The sequence below is a fragment of the Pelmatolapia mariae genome, linkage group LG4 (assembly GCF_036321145.2).
Source record: "Pelmatolapia mariae isolate MD_Pm_ZW linkage group LG4, Pm_UMD_F_2, whole genome shotgun sequence".
NCBI lineage: Eukaryota > Metazoa > Chordata > Actinopteri > Cichliformes > Cichlidae > Pelmatolapia > Pelmatolapia mariae.
In genome coordinates this window covers 22,235,147-22,251,759 of record NC_086230.1, presented here as the reverse complement: position 1 = coordinate 22,251,759, position 16,613 = coordinate 22,235,147, and the positions used below count along the sequence as shown (strand labels likewise).

The 16,613-nt window shown below is 40.4% G+C and overlaps 1 protein-coding gene across 1 annotated transcript; it reads left to right on the top strand.

The window, feature by feature from the left end:
* The first annotated feature begins 5,891 nt into the window (after window positions 1-5,891).
* On the top strand, window positions 5,892-15,267 carry fscn2a (fascin actin-bundling protein 2a, retinal). The gene is made up of 5 exons (XM_063471909.1): window positions 5,892-6,978; window positions 10,661-10,817; window positions 12,435-12,556; window positions 12,637-12,804; window positions 12,906-15,267. Exons 1-5 carry the CDS (start codon window positions 6,156-6,158, stop codon window positions 13,109-13,111), a joined length of 1,476 nt encoding a protein of 491 aa, XP_063327979.1. The 5' UTR covers window positions 5,892-6,155; the 3' UTR covers window positions 13,112-15,267.
* The last annotated feature ends 1,346 nt before the right edge of the window (window positions 15,268-16,613 follow it).

Genomic DNA, 16,613 nt, shown 5'->3' with positions numbered 1-16,613 from the left:
CTATGAAAGACACATTGAATTGTCAGAATGGCAGCAGCTGTGGCCTCATATTCGACCTGATGTCAAAGCCAGTGAGCCAAGGATAACATTAACACGAGCCCACTCCTGTCCCTTAAAGCGCACCCAGCCTGCGTCGCAGCGAGAGCCAAGTCTGCGCACAGCTGAACAAAGTCCAACAGTTTAATTAATCACAAACTTCATTTATTGTTTACCTATTTACAGGCTGCTCTGGCTGAAAGATGAGCCATCTTTGCCAATGATGGTGCACGCTGACAGTAAAGTAAGCTCAAGTTTTCATTTTACCACCTATTCTTAAAGCTATAGGCCGCTTCTCTGTCTTTAGGCTTCTACTTTGAGATTTGCTGTAAGGGGGTAGGAGATTGGGTGCGTGTGTTTGGGGGATGGGGAGGTGTCACCCTAAAAGAAAATGACAGCTTTCAAAACAAGTGCGGAGTTACAGCTAAGTAGTAAAAGGCTTTAAATTCAAGTCTCATTTATATGGCTGTTCGTATTAAATTTAAAAGACAGTCCCAATTACATTGATCTAGGACCAGAACCTCTTACAGCGGGCAGGAGTGTGAGTGAGAAGACCATGACAAGGCTGGTTTGGGCTGGGCAAACGCAGCAGGGTGAGCCGTAACGGCCTTTGGAAGGATCTTCCTGTAGATGAATGAATGGATTAATGGGGTCAGTGAGTACCAAGCTGCTGAGAAAGGAGAATCCCAGCCAAGGCAGCCATTTTACATTTTACTTTTACTGCATGTCTCGTGGACCATTTTCCTCTGCTGGTTTTACAGAAGGCCGGAGGAGGGTCCAAAGGGAGCGCGGGAGAACAAAGAAAGGACATTTTTGACTGCTTGTAAATAGGACATAAAAAGTGGGGCTACAAGTTATACAGTTATGATTTTATGAACTCTCAGCCACTTCAACGACCACACTGTAAAGGAAATTACCAGTGATAGATTTGACGATCACCAGCTGATTCAGATGAATTGGCGAAAGAACCTTCCTTGTGACATTTCACTTTAAAGTTATATCCTGTCTTAACATCCAAAGTGTGGTTTTTCAGATAATTTGAAACATTTTGCACTTTAGTATTTTGGGATATGACATGTCTAAATTTGCCACAAGGAAAGCTTGACTCAAAGCGCTTTACAGCGCAAGCTAAACAGGCAGGGTTCTGGCCCTTTAAATGGAGCTCTGAGTGCTTGGCAGGCTAATAGATGCAGTCTTAAGGTGCTAATGGATGGCAACCTGAAAAATGGTCTTATCTGAAAAGGTCCAGGACAGTTATAAATTAAATAATCATGCTGGCCACATTAATCCATGTTCATGCCCCAGGGCCAGACCTCAGCTCCTCATTTGATGTGTGTGAGCTGCATATATGTATATGTGTGGATGTTTGCACTAGCCAGCTGCTTTCATTCACCCCCTTGTTTGATTAATATTTCTTTCTCACTAGCGATTAATTGCAAATTCGAACACATGTTATGGTTAAAGGAGAAGTCAAAGACAACTAAAAGAGACATTTTTGTCTCTTATTGGGGATGTCCACCACACCACCACAATTTAAATGATGTACAGTTATGGCTCATAAGTTTCCTTGAATACCAGGCAACCACGACTTGCCAGGGGGTAGGGGCATCTGAAGGGCAGGAGACAGACTGTCCTCATTAGTTAAACATTATTCCTATCATCAGAGACTCACGGCACATCACTGACAGCATTGCTTCATAACACGCTGCTTTCCTGGATTCTTGTGTGCAAGTGGAAACAGGAGCGGACAGCTTAAAAACCTCAGTTCATCACTTCTTATACCCAAAATCAATTTGAGGCACTTTGCCATGAATTAATTCAGCTTTTGCTTTGTGTTCAACCAGCCAAGCGACTCATTTCTATTTCACAGTATAACCAAGTGAGCACTAGAATCCAAATTTGGAAGGCATGGGAAAAATCTAGCCAACACTGCCATCTACTGGGCATCGACCAATTGAACTTCTCTAGCCAGTGTGTGAAGATAATAAACCTATTTTTAAGCATATTTTTCAACCATATTTGCAGCGTAAAAATTGCAAACTTTACAGAATTTTTCAGATTATCCAAAGTCAAAGGTTTAGTGTTAAAATATTTTTTCCTAATAGCCAGACAGAGTTTGTTTTGTTACTGCATTCATTTACATTTGATATCATATCATCACACAAATGATGGGACAATGCAGGTTGATATTAATAAATAAAATCAATATCAACAAGCCAGTGTGCTGCACAGAGTTTGTAGGTTCTTGATCCTTTTCAGCTCTTGACCCTTGCCGGCCTTTTATGAAGTCTGAAAAATATGAGCTTACAATTTCAATTTCATAATCATTTATTGTTTCATAAAACAAAAACACAATACTCCAAAGATGTAGAACTACAATGAAGTACAATAAATTGTTATGTAACTGTTTTCAAAAAGCACAATACAGCAAAAATATTAAACATCAATGAAATACACACAAGAGGCTACATTGTGGTGTCTGTTAACAAAAAGAAAAAAAAACAATGACAAGTACAATGTAAATTGAAAACAAACTAACAAACAAAAATAAACACTAATTTAAAAGACATTTACTCAAGCGACATGACTGTGGGGATTTTCCTAAATGTAAAGCTACTGCAGAGTGACTGAATACATTAAACAGCTGTTTTCACTTTCTAGCATCTTTACTCCACGACCAGTAAACGGATTTTGACATGAGATATTTGTGCTTTGTCTGTGTCTCTCCTTTAAAATAAACTCTGCAATTGCATCTCCTCTGATGCTATTAATATGTAATCTATTATTAAAAAGTAAACATCCTATGTGCTGGGTGAGGTTATGCTGCCACCCAGTGACCAGAGGGCAAAAACACATGAAAAATTATGTACAGTGAATACATGTGTGTGAATATGGGGATAGACTGAGTGTGAATGTGTGACTGCACAGTTCAAGGCAACTGAGAGCAGAGCAGTCAATATTTTGTCAAGTCTGAAGAATGAAATTCTCAATACAGACAACTGTTTGGTTGTTGTTCTGTGTGTGTGTGTGTGTGTGTGTGTGTGTGTGTGTGTGTGTGTGTGTGTGTGTGTGTGTGTTTAGAGACTTTTCCAGAAAACTCATCAAATAATTAAAATACTTAATTATCAACCAGTAATATCTACTCCTTTGTTAATCCACAGGGAATAATGTCCTTTCAACAGATAGGCGTAACATTCAGGTCTCAAAAGTGAAAGCATAGCCTTCCTTCTAACAGCCACCAGGAGGTTAAAATAAGTCCGATTTCCTGATAAGTTTACAGCCTCAATCACTAGTTTATTTGGAAATTGTGATCCTAATCACAATCCAAGACAGACAATAGGAAAGGGTGTACATACCTTTTGACAATGACCATGTGAGCATGCAGTGAGCATGGAGTGGCTCAGAATCCATGCATTTGACATGACTCTAACATGGTTAGCTGTAGACTGTCTGGTCTTAGCATACCATTGGCAATGTGCAAGTGTACACCCCAAAAACTCAAATGCAGCCTCTGTATGACTCTGCCAGTCTCTCACGTCGTTGTGGAGAAATTCTGTCACACTCTTCTTTACAATACTGCTTCAGTTTATTAAAGTTTGTGGACACCGTTTTTTTTCACAAGTCTTTTAAGGTCCCACTGCAGCATTTAAGGCAGGTCGAGGCCTGGACTTTGACTGAGGCCAATGCAATACCTTGATTGTTTTGTTTTTCAGTCATTCTGTTATCAGTTTCCTGCTGTGTTTGGGTCATCGTCTTGTGGCATGACCCAGTTTTGGCCAAGCTTTAACTGTTGGACAAGTGGTCTCACATTAGAGTCTACCAGATGAGTTCATGGTAGACTCAATGACTGCAAGGTGCCTCGTTCGTCTGGCTGTAAAACAAACCCAAATCATCACCCACTCCACCACCGCTTGACAGTTGGTATAAGCCTTTTGTGCTGTGCATTATAACTAAATATCTTCACTTTGGTCACATCTGTCCATGGCACTTTGTTCAGAGGCTTTGTGCTTTGCTCAGGTGCAATTTTGCAAACCTAAGCCAATCTGCCATGTTCTTTATAGAGGGAAGAGGATTTCTCCTGGCATGTATTTGCTGAGACATCCACTCCTGGGAAGATTGTGTCATTGTGTTAACACACACTGAACGGTCCAAAGGAGCGAACTACCAAAACCTTTGCTTTTATAGAGATGGTTACACTTGTTGATGATCAGTTAACCAAGACGTTTGATTCTCAGCATGTGACTGCTATTTCCCTTTTAATTCTTATAAAAGAAATAAGGTTAGTTTTGACAGGACTGCATAGAGCCCTGTAAATCAATCATTTTCACATGACTGTAAACCTACATGTTTTAAAGAGAACCTTTCATAAATTCTACATAATTTATATATTTTTCCAAAATGCCTACACTGGAAGGGAGAGTAAAAAGGCAGAGGGGAGAAAGGACAGTATGATTTACATATGGATAATGTGTAAATTTTTTACACTCTGTTTCTGAGAATGTTTTCATAGTGTTGCACTCAGGATCATTCCTACCACTCATCTTCTCAGTGATTCAATTACTGTAACCCTGTGTGACACTGATTTAATTGCCGAGAATTTAGCTCCAGCAATAAAAAATTATTACTGGAATCACCGTAGCATATTTGTTTGCTCTCTAGGTGCAGTTTCTGTCTAGGTTTGGGCTATTGCCAACCTTTGTCCTAGATTAACATTATACTGGTAACTCCCTAAGGTGGTCTGGGATCACCATGCTAATCACTCTTAATAATAGATGAGAGCAATTGCCATTAAAGGTTATTAAGTCGAAATAATACCCTCAGAATTTAGCTTTGCAAAACAATCCTAATCACATAGTTTTGTGGATTTGCAATATTACAGTTCTTTTTGGTATTACCCACAACATCCTTAAGAACCGGTGAAAGAGGGTGGTAATGCTCTTACTAAAGTAGATATTAGCACGCACTGTGACCTTTGTCACAGTGCGTGCCAGTGTATTGAGCTGCGTCCTCTATTATTAATTGTCTGGCGGAATAACAGCGAAGGGTTCGGCAGGATCAGAAAGAAGAAGGTTAAAACACAGCCAATATGAGAGTGAAGAAAAAGGCAAATGTGCATTCAAATGTGTGCTATTCAAATCCCTCTTGGATGAGCTTACAGACTTTGACTCAGATATTTGAATTCGTAAAGGAAACAAAGGTTCCAAGGAAGTCTCTAGGGACCTGTGTGTAGCAAACTGTTGCCATAAAGATAACATTTACAACTTTACTTTCATTATAGTTCTCTAGGAATTGGGATTGTGTTTCTAAATTAGTCAGCCATACACATAAATGCTGGGCCATTGCAATAGAAAAGAGACGCTTCATGAGGACAATGCTCCTCATAGATAAGTAGTGTTTTTAAAAATGTCAATACAAAAGTTGCACTTTTAAAACCTGCTTAATCATTGAAAAAATCTATTGTAAGGGGACTCAAAGGAGAAGGAAAAGCAGTGGGGAACATCCAAAAGCACCTTTCCTCTCTGGACATTTTGCAATTAGACTGAGGTTCGCCAGCAGATCAACGCTAGGATAATCCTGGGACTGGATAGCGTGGCTACTAGTATATGGACCTAAACAAGGAGATGTAAGAACCAATAGGAGTCAGGCTGACAAATGAGTGTGTCAATGTGAGTTACAGGGAAGCAAGACAAGAAGGAAAAGAAGGAGGAGATGGCAGAACAGGAGATACAGAAGAGAGGGGGAATGAAGCTGCGCAGACAACATGCTGGAGAAGAATAGGGAGGAGGGGTGGCTTGTGGTTGGTGCACTGGTTTGTGACGTCAGCAGCTTGTTGGATTGAGGAGCTGTGTCCTGCTGATTTTAATCCTAACTCATTAGGGAACCAAGAGCAAGTGCCTGAGCAAGCCCTCTGGGGAAACAGAGAAAGTGACAAGAGAAGCAAGGACTTCCATCAAGGGAGATAAGTGGAGCTACTTCACAGCTTGAGAGACAGAAGAGGAGAGAAATCAAGTATTTTACTTGTTACTGCTCAGTCTCATGCCTGAGTTTCTTCATTCCCCATTACTCTGTCTGTCCTAACCTTCTCTACACGCAATCTGTAACGTGCGTCCTGTCCAAGCATGTCTACAAACGGAATTAACAAAGCTTTGAAGCTGCAGTTTGGCCTCATCAACTATGAGAACCGCTACCTGACGGCTGAGGCTTTTGGATTCAAGGTAAACGCCTCGGCTACTAGCATGAAGAAGAAACAGATCTGGACCTTAGAGCAGGATGAGCAAGATGGGCAAGTAGTCTTCCTCCGCAGCCACCTGGGACGCTATCTGGCCTCTGATAAAGATGGTAAGATCATATGTGGGGCAGAGAAGCGTGATCCTGAATGCCGTTTTCTTATCGTGCCCCAAGCTGACGGACGCTGGGCTCTGCAATCAGAACCTTTTCAACGTTACTTTGGAGGCTCGGCAGACTATTTGTCCTGCTTTGCCCAAATCATTGGGGAACAAGAGCTGTGGGCCGTCCATTTGGCTTTACATCCACAGGCCAGCCTTCTCAGTGTGGCACGTAAGCGCTATGCTCATCTCTCTGCTTCAGATGGAGAGATATCTGTGGACAGCAACATTCCCTGGGGAGTGGACTCCCTCGTCACCTTGGTATACCTCGATGGCAAGTACAGCCTGAAGACCTGTGACAGCCGTTTCCTCAGCAACGATGGCAAACTTGTGAAGGAGAATACCAATGCCACTAGCTTCACTCTGGAGCTAAAATCTGGCAAGCTGGCCTTTAAGGACTGTGACGGGAAATACCTGGCCCCGGTGGGACCCACAGGAACGTTGCGGTCAGGCCGATGCTCTAAGCCTGGAAAAGACGAGCTGTTCGATCTGGAAGAGAGTCATCCACAAGTAGTTTTTCAAGCTGCAAATAAAAGATTTGTTTCAGTCAAGCAAGGTAATTTGGATCCAATGCGGTGTAATACAAATAAGTATGTTCTTCGTGTCATTACAGCTCTGCTTTTCTAAATGATGAACAGAAGGCTATACTTACAGTATACTATTCTTAACTGAGTATCAGATTCAAAATCATTAAAGAGGGGATAACTTTAATGAGCGACAGTCTGAGAGGGTAAACAATTAGATTTAAGCATTTGCAAAGACATAAAATCTTCAGGTAAACATTCATGCATTAATTGTAACAAGCAGACACCAAAAAGAGCATAAACATGTGAGATAAACAGCTAGAATAAGTACACGCCAAAGGAAAGAACAAGTTCTATTTCTGATTATATGCAATAATAATTTATCCAAGTACATTTGATTTCTGATAAGTAGTCTCTTTGCAGCATTATGCCTCTCTTTAAATCAGCAGGGACTTTGCAAAGTAATTCAAGAACTGAGCTATGATGGCTACGTCGATTGTTTTCTAGGTGTAGCTACTGGGGTTATCTGAGAGTTCAGCCAAAGCAAAACGGTTCAAACCAGCACAATTGAGGTCATGACATGTCTTCTGAGTAGAACATTGCCTCTGTCTATGATAATGAACTTCACTTGGTCTAGGTTTACAAAAATACATCTTTATAGCTATATTGTAGTAACCAGAAAAAAAGCAATGAGTTATCTTTTACCAGTTAGGAATATAAAGCTCTGCCACTTTTGCCTGGATGTTGGAATGGTTGATGGCAACTGTGAAGGCAGTTGCAGTAATGGGCTTTGTCATTTCCACTGTGTCCATTGAAGATTAAGTAGTGTGCAAATGACTCCAGGAGAGATCTGTGCCCCAGTGGTGTCAATTACCATCAATGGACTTTAAGCCTTACAGCTACACGCTCTTTACCTTTTACCTTTCTCCAAATTATGTGGATCTATAGTTAACTACTGTGACAGTGAGGTGTTAGCAGCTATAGCCAGGCCTTAGCAGACAGCTCAGGCACATGATTTTCTTTCAGGCTGGTTGATGTGATCTGCTCTGCCCAGTAATATTATGCAGATGAGGCAGGACAGGGAGAAGATAGTTTTTTTCTTTTTCCAAGTTTTTCTCAAGCTTTAAGAGTCAATTAAAACAATAATTCAAACAACTATCACTGTAGGACAACTCTGTTATTGTTAAATTACCTCTATAGCGCAAAAGTGGGAAGGGGATTCTCAGACTAATGTTGGGCTGCAGACATTATTATGCTTATGCAAGAATAATATTCTGCATTAAAAGAGATTACTATGAGGGAAATATTTCAGCAACCTGACAGTTCATCTACATAACAGAAGGTTAAGACTAATTTTCGCCAGTACTGTTTTGCCTTGTGGCAGCTCCACGTTTCTTTAAGGAACAAGGCTCTGAAAGCTGCTTACTGGACCCTGCCGTGCAGATTTGCATTTCGCCACTCAGGGAATTACAGCAAGCGAATGAACAGGAAGGGTGGAGGGGTGACTGAGGGGGATTAGGGTTGTAACGGGATTAAGAGAAAGGTTAAAGGATATTTCTGTGGCATCTAATTTGAACTACAGCAGACACGGTTCAGTTATACGTGTCTGTGTTACCACCAGAGTTTATGTGACATGCGGATTAGGGGCTGAAACAATAGACTCACTGCAAGTGAGGCGCCTGTGGTTAGAGAACAGGAGAAAAACAGGTCACGTGAGATGAGGTCATGAAATTTGTTTAAGAAAGCAAATGCTGGTTATTGGCTGAATAGCTGCAGTGCCGGGAAACTGATTTCTTAGTCAAACCGTATTGAGACCTTAGGGTCTGAAAGACTGATAGATGGATTATATGGTTCACTGGTAGGGAAGAAAGGCAAAAGCATGCAACTTACCTTAGAAATTCAACAAATGCAAATCTTAAAAATTCTGCAGTGGCAGGGGTACCCGGACCTGGGATATAGAGTATGTTTGGGGAGTGTGAATGTGTGTACAGTGTCTATTTGTGTCTGTCTCCACGTCGGGTGAGTGCCGAGTATTTGTTTATGTATATGGGGGTGGGCATGCACGTTTGCGTCTGCGTGCGTCTGTTCGTCTGTGTCTATATGTCAGCTTGGGTCTTAGACGCCACCTCTCTGGGAACATCTCAGGCTCTCCAAGGTATGGAGGCCTATCTCCCCTCACCACACTCCCTGCCAGTGGCTGATGCCCTCAGACGTTGGTGTGTTGGTGGTTCTTGGTGTCTGGAGCTAGGCGCTCATGTATGTGCCGACTCTCTCCTGGTGGCCGATTGGCGGGGCCTGGCGCCTGTGGCCCGGCTTCCGGAGGGTGGGGTGCCCTCAGGCCTCTGGGCCTGAGGCCCGGTCCTCTCTGGCACAGCTGGCTGCCGGCAGAGCCCGCACGTCACTGCAACCCCTTCTGGCCTCTGTTCCGTGGCTGCTGGGTGACCTCTCGTTTGGGGCTCTCCTCAGCTCTTCCCAGGAGGGTGTCACGGTTGCCCCCCTGGTGCAAGGGTCCTCGTATTCTGGGGCCTCTGGATGTCTGGGGCCTGGATCTCCTCCATACCTGCTTCATGCCCTGGGGGATGGGGCTATGGCTCCCCACACTCCCTAGCAGATCATTACATGGAGAAACCTTTTGAATACAAGCGTGCTGATCCACACAGGTGTACACACGGGTGTTCACAGACACAAACTACACCTTTCTTGGCTGCTACCTCAAAGCACATTGTGCGCTGTCGATCTTGCGTACTGCACAATAACATGTAATATTTAGTATCTACTGTTATCTACTGTTAGCTAGTTTATTGTGATGGTGTTGTATTTATTATGTTGCTCTTTTTTGTTTGTTTTCCCTTCTGTTTTTTCTTATCTCCATACAGGTGATCCAGGTGTTTTGTTTGTTTTTCTTTTTTTTCTTCCCCCCTTTCTCACCATCTCTTCTCCCCTCTATTTTTCTTTGTCTCCCTCTCTTTCTTTCATTCTTTCTCCCTGTCCTATCCCCCAGTCATGTCTGTCCCGTCTGTAACAACCGAAAATCAAATAAAATAAATACATAATTATAATAAAGGTCAATCAAATGGACCAATATGGCAAGGCCACGATGATCCAATTGGTAAAGTGAATCCGCTTGGCATCTTTCTTGGCCTTCAGACAACAATTCTGATGGCTAAAGATCCAAATGGAACAGGCAAAAAAAAAAAAAAAAAAAAAAAATTCTGCAGTGTACCTATTACTCAAAACCAACCTAAAGACAATTTCTTGATTTTGCCATCAAAAAGACTACCAGGCACAAAAGATTCATACTTGAGACTTGTTGTGAGTGTAATATTTAGAATAGGGTAAATGCAAATGTAATATTCATTTTAGCACATATTATTCAACTTGTCCTGTTATCACACATACCTTGGTTAGCAGAGCTGATATATAACAGACTAGAGCAAGCTGGAGTCTTGAAGCAGATGGTAGCATGCACTGGAGTCAACAGCGACAGAAACACTTTTGTTGCTAAAACCTTTGGAGCAACTAAAACGATTGTGGATTACCGTTATGCACAGACAATCTGTTTGGCAATGCTATAGCTTGATTATCTATCACTCAATAAAAAGCAAAGGGCATTCCGACCAGTAAACCATATAAACCAATAAAAAAAATGATAATAAAAATCCATTTAACCAAGACACACTTATCAATGTTATCTCTTCCTCCCTTTATTACTAGGAGTGAGTATTTCAGCCAATCAGGACGTGGAGACAGACATGGAGACCTTTCAGATGGAGATAGATAAGGAAAGCAAAAAGTCTATGTTCAGAACCAATGGCGGATCCTACTGGACATTAGTGACTCATGGAGAAATCCAATCCACTGCCACAGAGGTGTAAGTAGCTATTAAAGCTGTGCAGGAGCTATGTATAACCTGTATACTAATGTGAAGAAATAATAAACAGTTTCCATGTTATGCTAGACATGTCTTTGCACTGTGTGCTGCAGACATATCTACTGAAATTAGCATGCTAACTACACTGTTTCATCCAATTAAATCATGGCCTCACAGGCCACTGTGAGGTGCTATCGCTTCAAGTTTAACAAACTAGTCTATACGTAAGATGGAACATGTGACTTGAAATATACCCCTCTCAATAATTTTAGAACATATGAAGTCTGATTAATGACACTCTTTTCTTTTTGAGTAGTATGGTGTGAAGTATGGCAAAATCAGTTTTATAGCACCTTAAAAGAAGCATTACAGAGATACAGAAAACTAGAAAATGTTACAACATACAATGCTACAAACATATACTGGACTGAAAATGTTTTTCAGTCCAGAATAAGACAAACTGTCCACAAATAGAGAAAATTCAGGACTTGCAGTACTCTGTTACTACTCTGCTAAAAATCACACAAAGAACATTCTGGACAGAGTGAAAAAAAACACTGATTATTCAGTCCAAAAAGACATACTATAACACTTGGGACAATGTTCTGTGGGGGGAGACAAAAGTTTAATTTTTTGTCACAAATCCCCAATAATTGGGAAGACAAAAACAACACCACACCCAAACAGCAAAACATCATAACCTGGGGCTGTTTTCCTGCTTCAGTGTCATGCAATCAATGTGTGAACAATAAATTCAAAATTTTACAAGAGAATGTCAGGATAACAAGTCCATGATCTGAAGATTAGAAAAGTGTTTGGTAATAACAACAACAAAATAACTAAACCCAAGTGAGAAATGGTGACAAGGCCTGAAGACGGGTATTCGATCAAAAAACCTCTGAATTACTGATGAAATGAAGCGTTGATATGCAGGTATCATCCAAAATATGCTATTGATTCAATTCAATTCAATTTTATTTATATAGAGACAAATCAGTACAATAGTTTCCTCAAGACGAAGGAATGTGGGAAGGAAAAACTCCCTTTTAACAAGAAAGTGGGGCTCAGGGAGGGGCAGCCATCTGCTGTAACCGGCTGGGGTTGAGTGGAGGAAAAAAGGATACAGAAACACAGTTGTTGTGCAAGTCACAACTAAAGTGTGTTCTTCGAGTTACTAAATTCAAGAGTTCTCAAGTGTGCACTTTGTGTGTTTAAGAATTGTATTTAACTCTAAAATGTTACTATTCCTGATGAGTTGTTATTTTAATTAGATTGGGTTTGTTCACAATTGTAACTTAGTTGTAGACACAGGTTATCCTCCCACTGGTTTGGTTGTTAGTGCAGTTGTTATTATTGGTATTATCAATCCAAACTGTTGCCTTTTATAAATCCTGAGCAAGTGGTTTTTGTCCTTAAATCTAAGCACAAGAAAATCACAGTTAATGGTGAAACTGCCCCAAGGAAGATTTGCCTCTAGTTGTGGAAAACACTCCAGTGTGTCATTTCAGAACTTCTTGTGGTTTTCAAAATGCTTTCATAGGTAATCAATGTCAAAATCCTGGTAAGTCTATAACTCACGTCTGATTCTCCTTCTGCCTGTCTATGTCTTTTACCCAGTGAGGTCAACACAATGTTTGATATTGAATGGAGGGGACAAAGGGTAGCGCTCAAAGCAAGCAATGGAAAGTACGTGTGTACAAAGAAGAATGGGCAGCTCTCCGCAGTCAGCGATACAGTGGGTACGTGCCTTTAAGCAAGATGCTGGAGAGTCAGCTGTGTCTGTTTGAAATTCCCACCACGTTTTTATCCTTCGTTTCAGCTGATGATGAGTTGTTCCTGATGAAACTCATCAACCGCCCTATGCTGATCCTTCGTGGAGAAAATGGCTTTGTGTGTCACCACAAGAACTCCAACACTCTAGATGCGAATCGATCCGTCTATGACATCTTCACACTGATTTTCAACGACGGCGCCTACAATATAAAAAGTCAGTGTGTCCACAATGAGTACACTTGCATTTTGTTGCCATGTAATAGCTATTAATTGTATTATTAAAAGAATCATTAATGGATGTGTATTCTTCTGTAGGTGTGAATGGAAAGTTCTGGTATGTCTCTAGCAGTGGCCTGGTGTGCTCAGATGGAGAAAAGTCAGAGAACTTTTTCCTTGAGTTCCTGGAACATGGACGTGTCGCCATCAAGGGCTCCAATGACAAGTACCTTCGTGGAGACCAGGGAGGCACACTTATGTGTGATGGCAAATCTGTCGATGCATCTTCTCTCTGGGAGTACTGATTCCCTTCAATGTGGGTCTTCAGTGATGGCCTGTAATGCAAGGGCAGGATCTGCTTTTACCAGGTCATATGAAGCAGACTGACTGGAAAATATTTTCCTGCCTTTTTTGTTTTGTTTTGTTTTCCTTTCTTTGGCTTGATTTCTCTCTTTTGAAATTGGGAAGAAGTGAACACTTTAGAAAGATGTTTCTTTGATGTTTTGTCTTTCAAAAATGCCAACATCAAACGACACATACTGTGTGAAAAATGTGTCATTTTTTGTAATTTCACAAATGGGGAGACAAGAGATGCTGTCACGGTTCTTTCAGTCAGGCTTTGTTCAATATGCAACCATATATCTTTGAGGGCAGCCATACCAACCGGTCATAACACAGGGTGTTACTGCCAAGAATGTAAGCACCTCTCACTGTTTGCTGTTACTTCGACAAATTTTCTGCTTAACCTACCCAGAGAGTTTGTTAATAGATAGCAACAAAATCATCTTCTGTTGAAGCTAAAGTTCAATAGGTTACATCTCCAAAAGTAAAAAAAAAACCACTTTGGTGATCAAACTATAGGCAGATCTGTCCAGAATAAAGAACGAAATTAACAAGAGTTTTAAAAAAAAAACACAGATAATGACAAGTCAGTGTCATTATCCCTGGATCCTTAGGCTTAATTAAAAAACATTTACCTATGTATAGAAACACATTTGGTTTGGTTTATGTACAGTGCTATACAGCTAGCATTGTCCATGTTTATGAAAGTCTGATGTGTAAAACCTCTCAGCATTTGCATAGAGCTTTTAAATGATTTCGAGTTAGGCTTTGACTTTAACACATTCAACAAGAATAGTTCATTGGTTGAATCATTCTAAGGAAAGGTGATGCACCACTGACTTTAAAGACAGCACATAGTTGGTACCAGTATCGTTTTCATTTGTCTTAATGAAACATTTATTGATTTTATTTTTAAAAAAATGATATACCTTAAAATAAGTGGACTGGCTGAAAATGGAAATGCATAGAACACCAAAACCAGGCTCACTGCAAACATTGAGACATATACAATATGTGCTACACAAAGAAGAAGTTCAGACATCTTTAGGAATAAAGAATGTCGGCAGAAAAATGATTTATTCACAGCATGGAATAGTAAGAAACCTAAGTCGGGGGAGATTTAAAGTATCGGATGGATCTTTCTAATGTATCTGATGTAAACTCAGAAGTGCTTCTCTGGTGATCTGCCTAGGGGCCTTAATCTACACTGCACTCTATATCCAGTTATGTCCTGTTTTCATGTTGAGAGGCGGGTAGCCACATAAGAAAATATAATGGATTTTGACAACAGACTTTTTTGAAAAACACTGCAAAGATTGATTTCCAGGATGCTTGTTTTCCAACCGTTTGCTCAAACGTAGAAGAGAATATTTAATCATCTAGAGTAAAGGTGCATGCACTTTGCTTGCCTAGTGGTCGCTGGTTAGACCCAGCTCCTGCAAACTCCTTCAGAAATCTTTATAGTTGTTGGAAAACATGTTGTTCCACCTTTGCTTCCAGTCGTTGTGTATACAAAGGCCAGCAACATCCCACTGAAACCGACTGATCTTCTTAATTAACTTTGGATACAACAGCAAGTCAGTAAGTTTAATAAATCAGTAGAATCTTCCTAAAACCTACCTACCCGGTGCTGCTTATGAAGCACTAATAATTGGCTTGAAGTTGACCCTTATCTGCAAAATGCTTTTCTTTTTTTGGGAAACTCTTCATATTATGACTAAAATCTCTCACAGGACTCACTAAAATGATTACAACAAATCGCTAAGGGTACAAGCTGCCCAGAGTTAATTAGAACAGATGTTGTTGTGCACTAAAGAGGACAACCAAAAAATGTAAACAATTAATTCTGTAGATTTTTGTTGGATATTTCCCAGAAGGTAATAAAATCTACCATAGTTTCAGCAGAATGTCTAAACCAGTGGTTTTGTGTTGTGTTGAAATCTGGATTAGTTTTAGTTATAAAAAGTTTGGTTACCTATACATCCTGTAACAGCTCTATAGAGAACCTCTGGCCATATTTTAGAATGTATCTAATATATGTATATATAGACATCATTTTACAATCTTTGCTTCATGATGATGATTTTTGACAAATGTTGACAATAAAAACTTAACAATATCACTGTTGTCTTTGAGATTTACAGCTGTGGGTCAGGCTTAGAGGACGTGTGTGAAATTTTTGTGAGCTGATCATCGGTTGGCGTAGAGCTCCTGAGTCCTAATCCTAACCGTAAAAATCTGCCACATCATTGTAATGTATCAGAAGCCAACATTATGCCATCTGACTTTTATGACTACTAATTCATTGTGCGGGGAACTCCAACAAAGAAGTGTGGTGAGCTGTGATTAAAACATGAAATGACTTCAGTTTAACATTTACCATCAGTGATGATTTCAGATCTGCTTCCAGTAGCATGAAGTAGAGGGATAACCAGTGCCGCTGGCACTGTCAATATTTTGTTACATCTGGGAGCCCAGATGTTGCAGTGATGCCAGCTGCCTGTGTCTGATTGTTAGGGCTAAATAATATTTCAGCAAATATTACTTTCAAATAAAAAGCGTTACAGTTTAAATACAGTCGTATTAAGTTTGCTAATTGCTATATTTAATTTACGTGCAATATCTCCTTGATCCTGCCGTAATAAGTCATTTTTCTAATAAGAAGAGGATTTTCCCATTCACCACACTGGATGGCACTGTGTACCTCACTTAGTTCTTTCTATGCAGCAATAATCATTGATAATACCATATCCTGCTGCAACAAGCACAAACACCTGGTAGTAAAGCAGCACTCTGCGACTGACATGACCTTCATTAACCATTTTAAGAAACACGGGTTTTAGAGTGGGTTCAGCTGGCATGTACAGATCATTCTCAAGAAAAAGGCGTGTTTTCGCCGCAGCCACATTTTCAGGTTACTAGTTGCCATCCTTCTGTCATCTCGTAGTGATTTCAAATATTTATGGTCCACAGCAAAATAATTTTTTTCCTGAGAATTTCAGTTCTCTCCTGGTCTGTCTCGAGGGAGAAAATTGCACAGACAGAAACGGCACCGAGAAACACACAAAGGCAAAGACACATACAGCCACATCTCTACAAAGCATATTAACTGTGCACTGTGTCTGACATTTCAGTGAAAGTGCCAAAGATCTCTGAAAGCATTTGCAAGCAAAATTTTAAGCAACACTGAAACTAAAAGAAAGGCTTTCACAACAGTTTTGTTTGTTCTAGATGCGGGTCGGTGTTCTGGAGGAAAGAAACGGCAACACTACAGTAAATTTATTTGTGCTAGAATACCACGCGCTTGGCTTTCTTCTTTTTTTTAATTAGATCTGCTAGAGTATCTCAAAAGTATACACCTTAGACAAGAAAACAAAGTGGTCGTTTTAAGCAGATGGTCGAGACTCTCTAAGCCTTTATGCAAATGAAGTTTAAAGGAAGTTCAGTTAATTCCTTGGATTGGCA

Coding starts and splice junctions, on each gene's coding strand:
- fscn2a (XM_063471909.1), top strand. CDS start 6,156: ATGTCTACAAACGGAATTAACAAAGCTTTGAAGCTGCAGTTTGGCCTC. Junction 6,979..10,660: donor ATTTGTTTCAGTCAAGCAAG/GTAATTTGGATC, acceptor CTTTATTACTAG/GAGTGAGTATTTCAGCCAAT. Junction 12,805..12,905: donor CGGCGCCTACAATATAAAAA/GTCAGTGTGTCC, acceptor ATTCTTCTGTAG/GTGTGAATGGAAAGTTCTGG.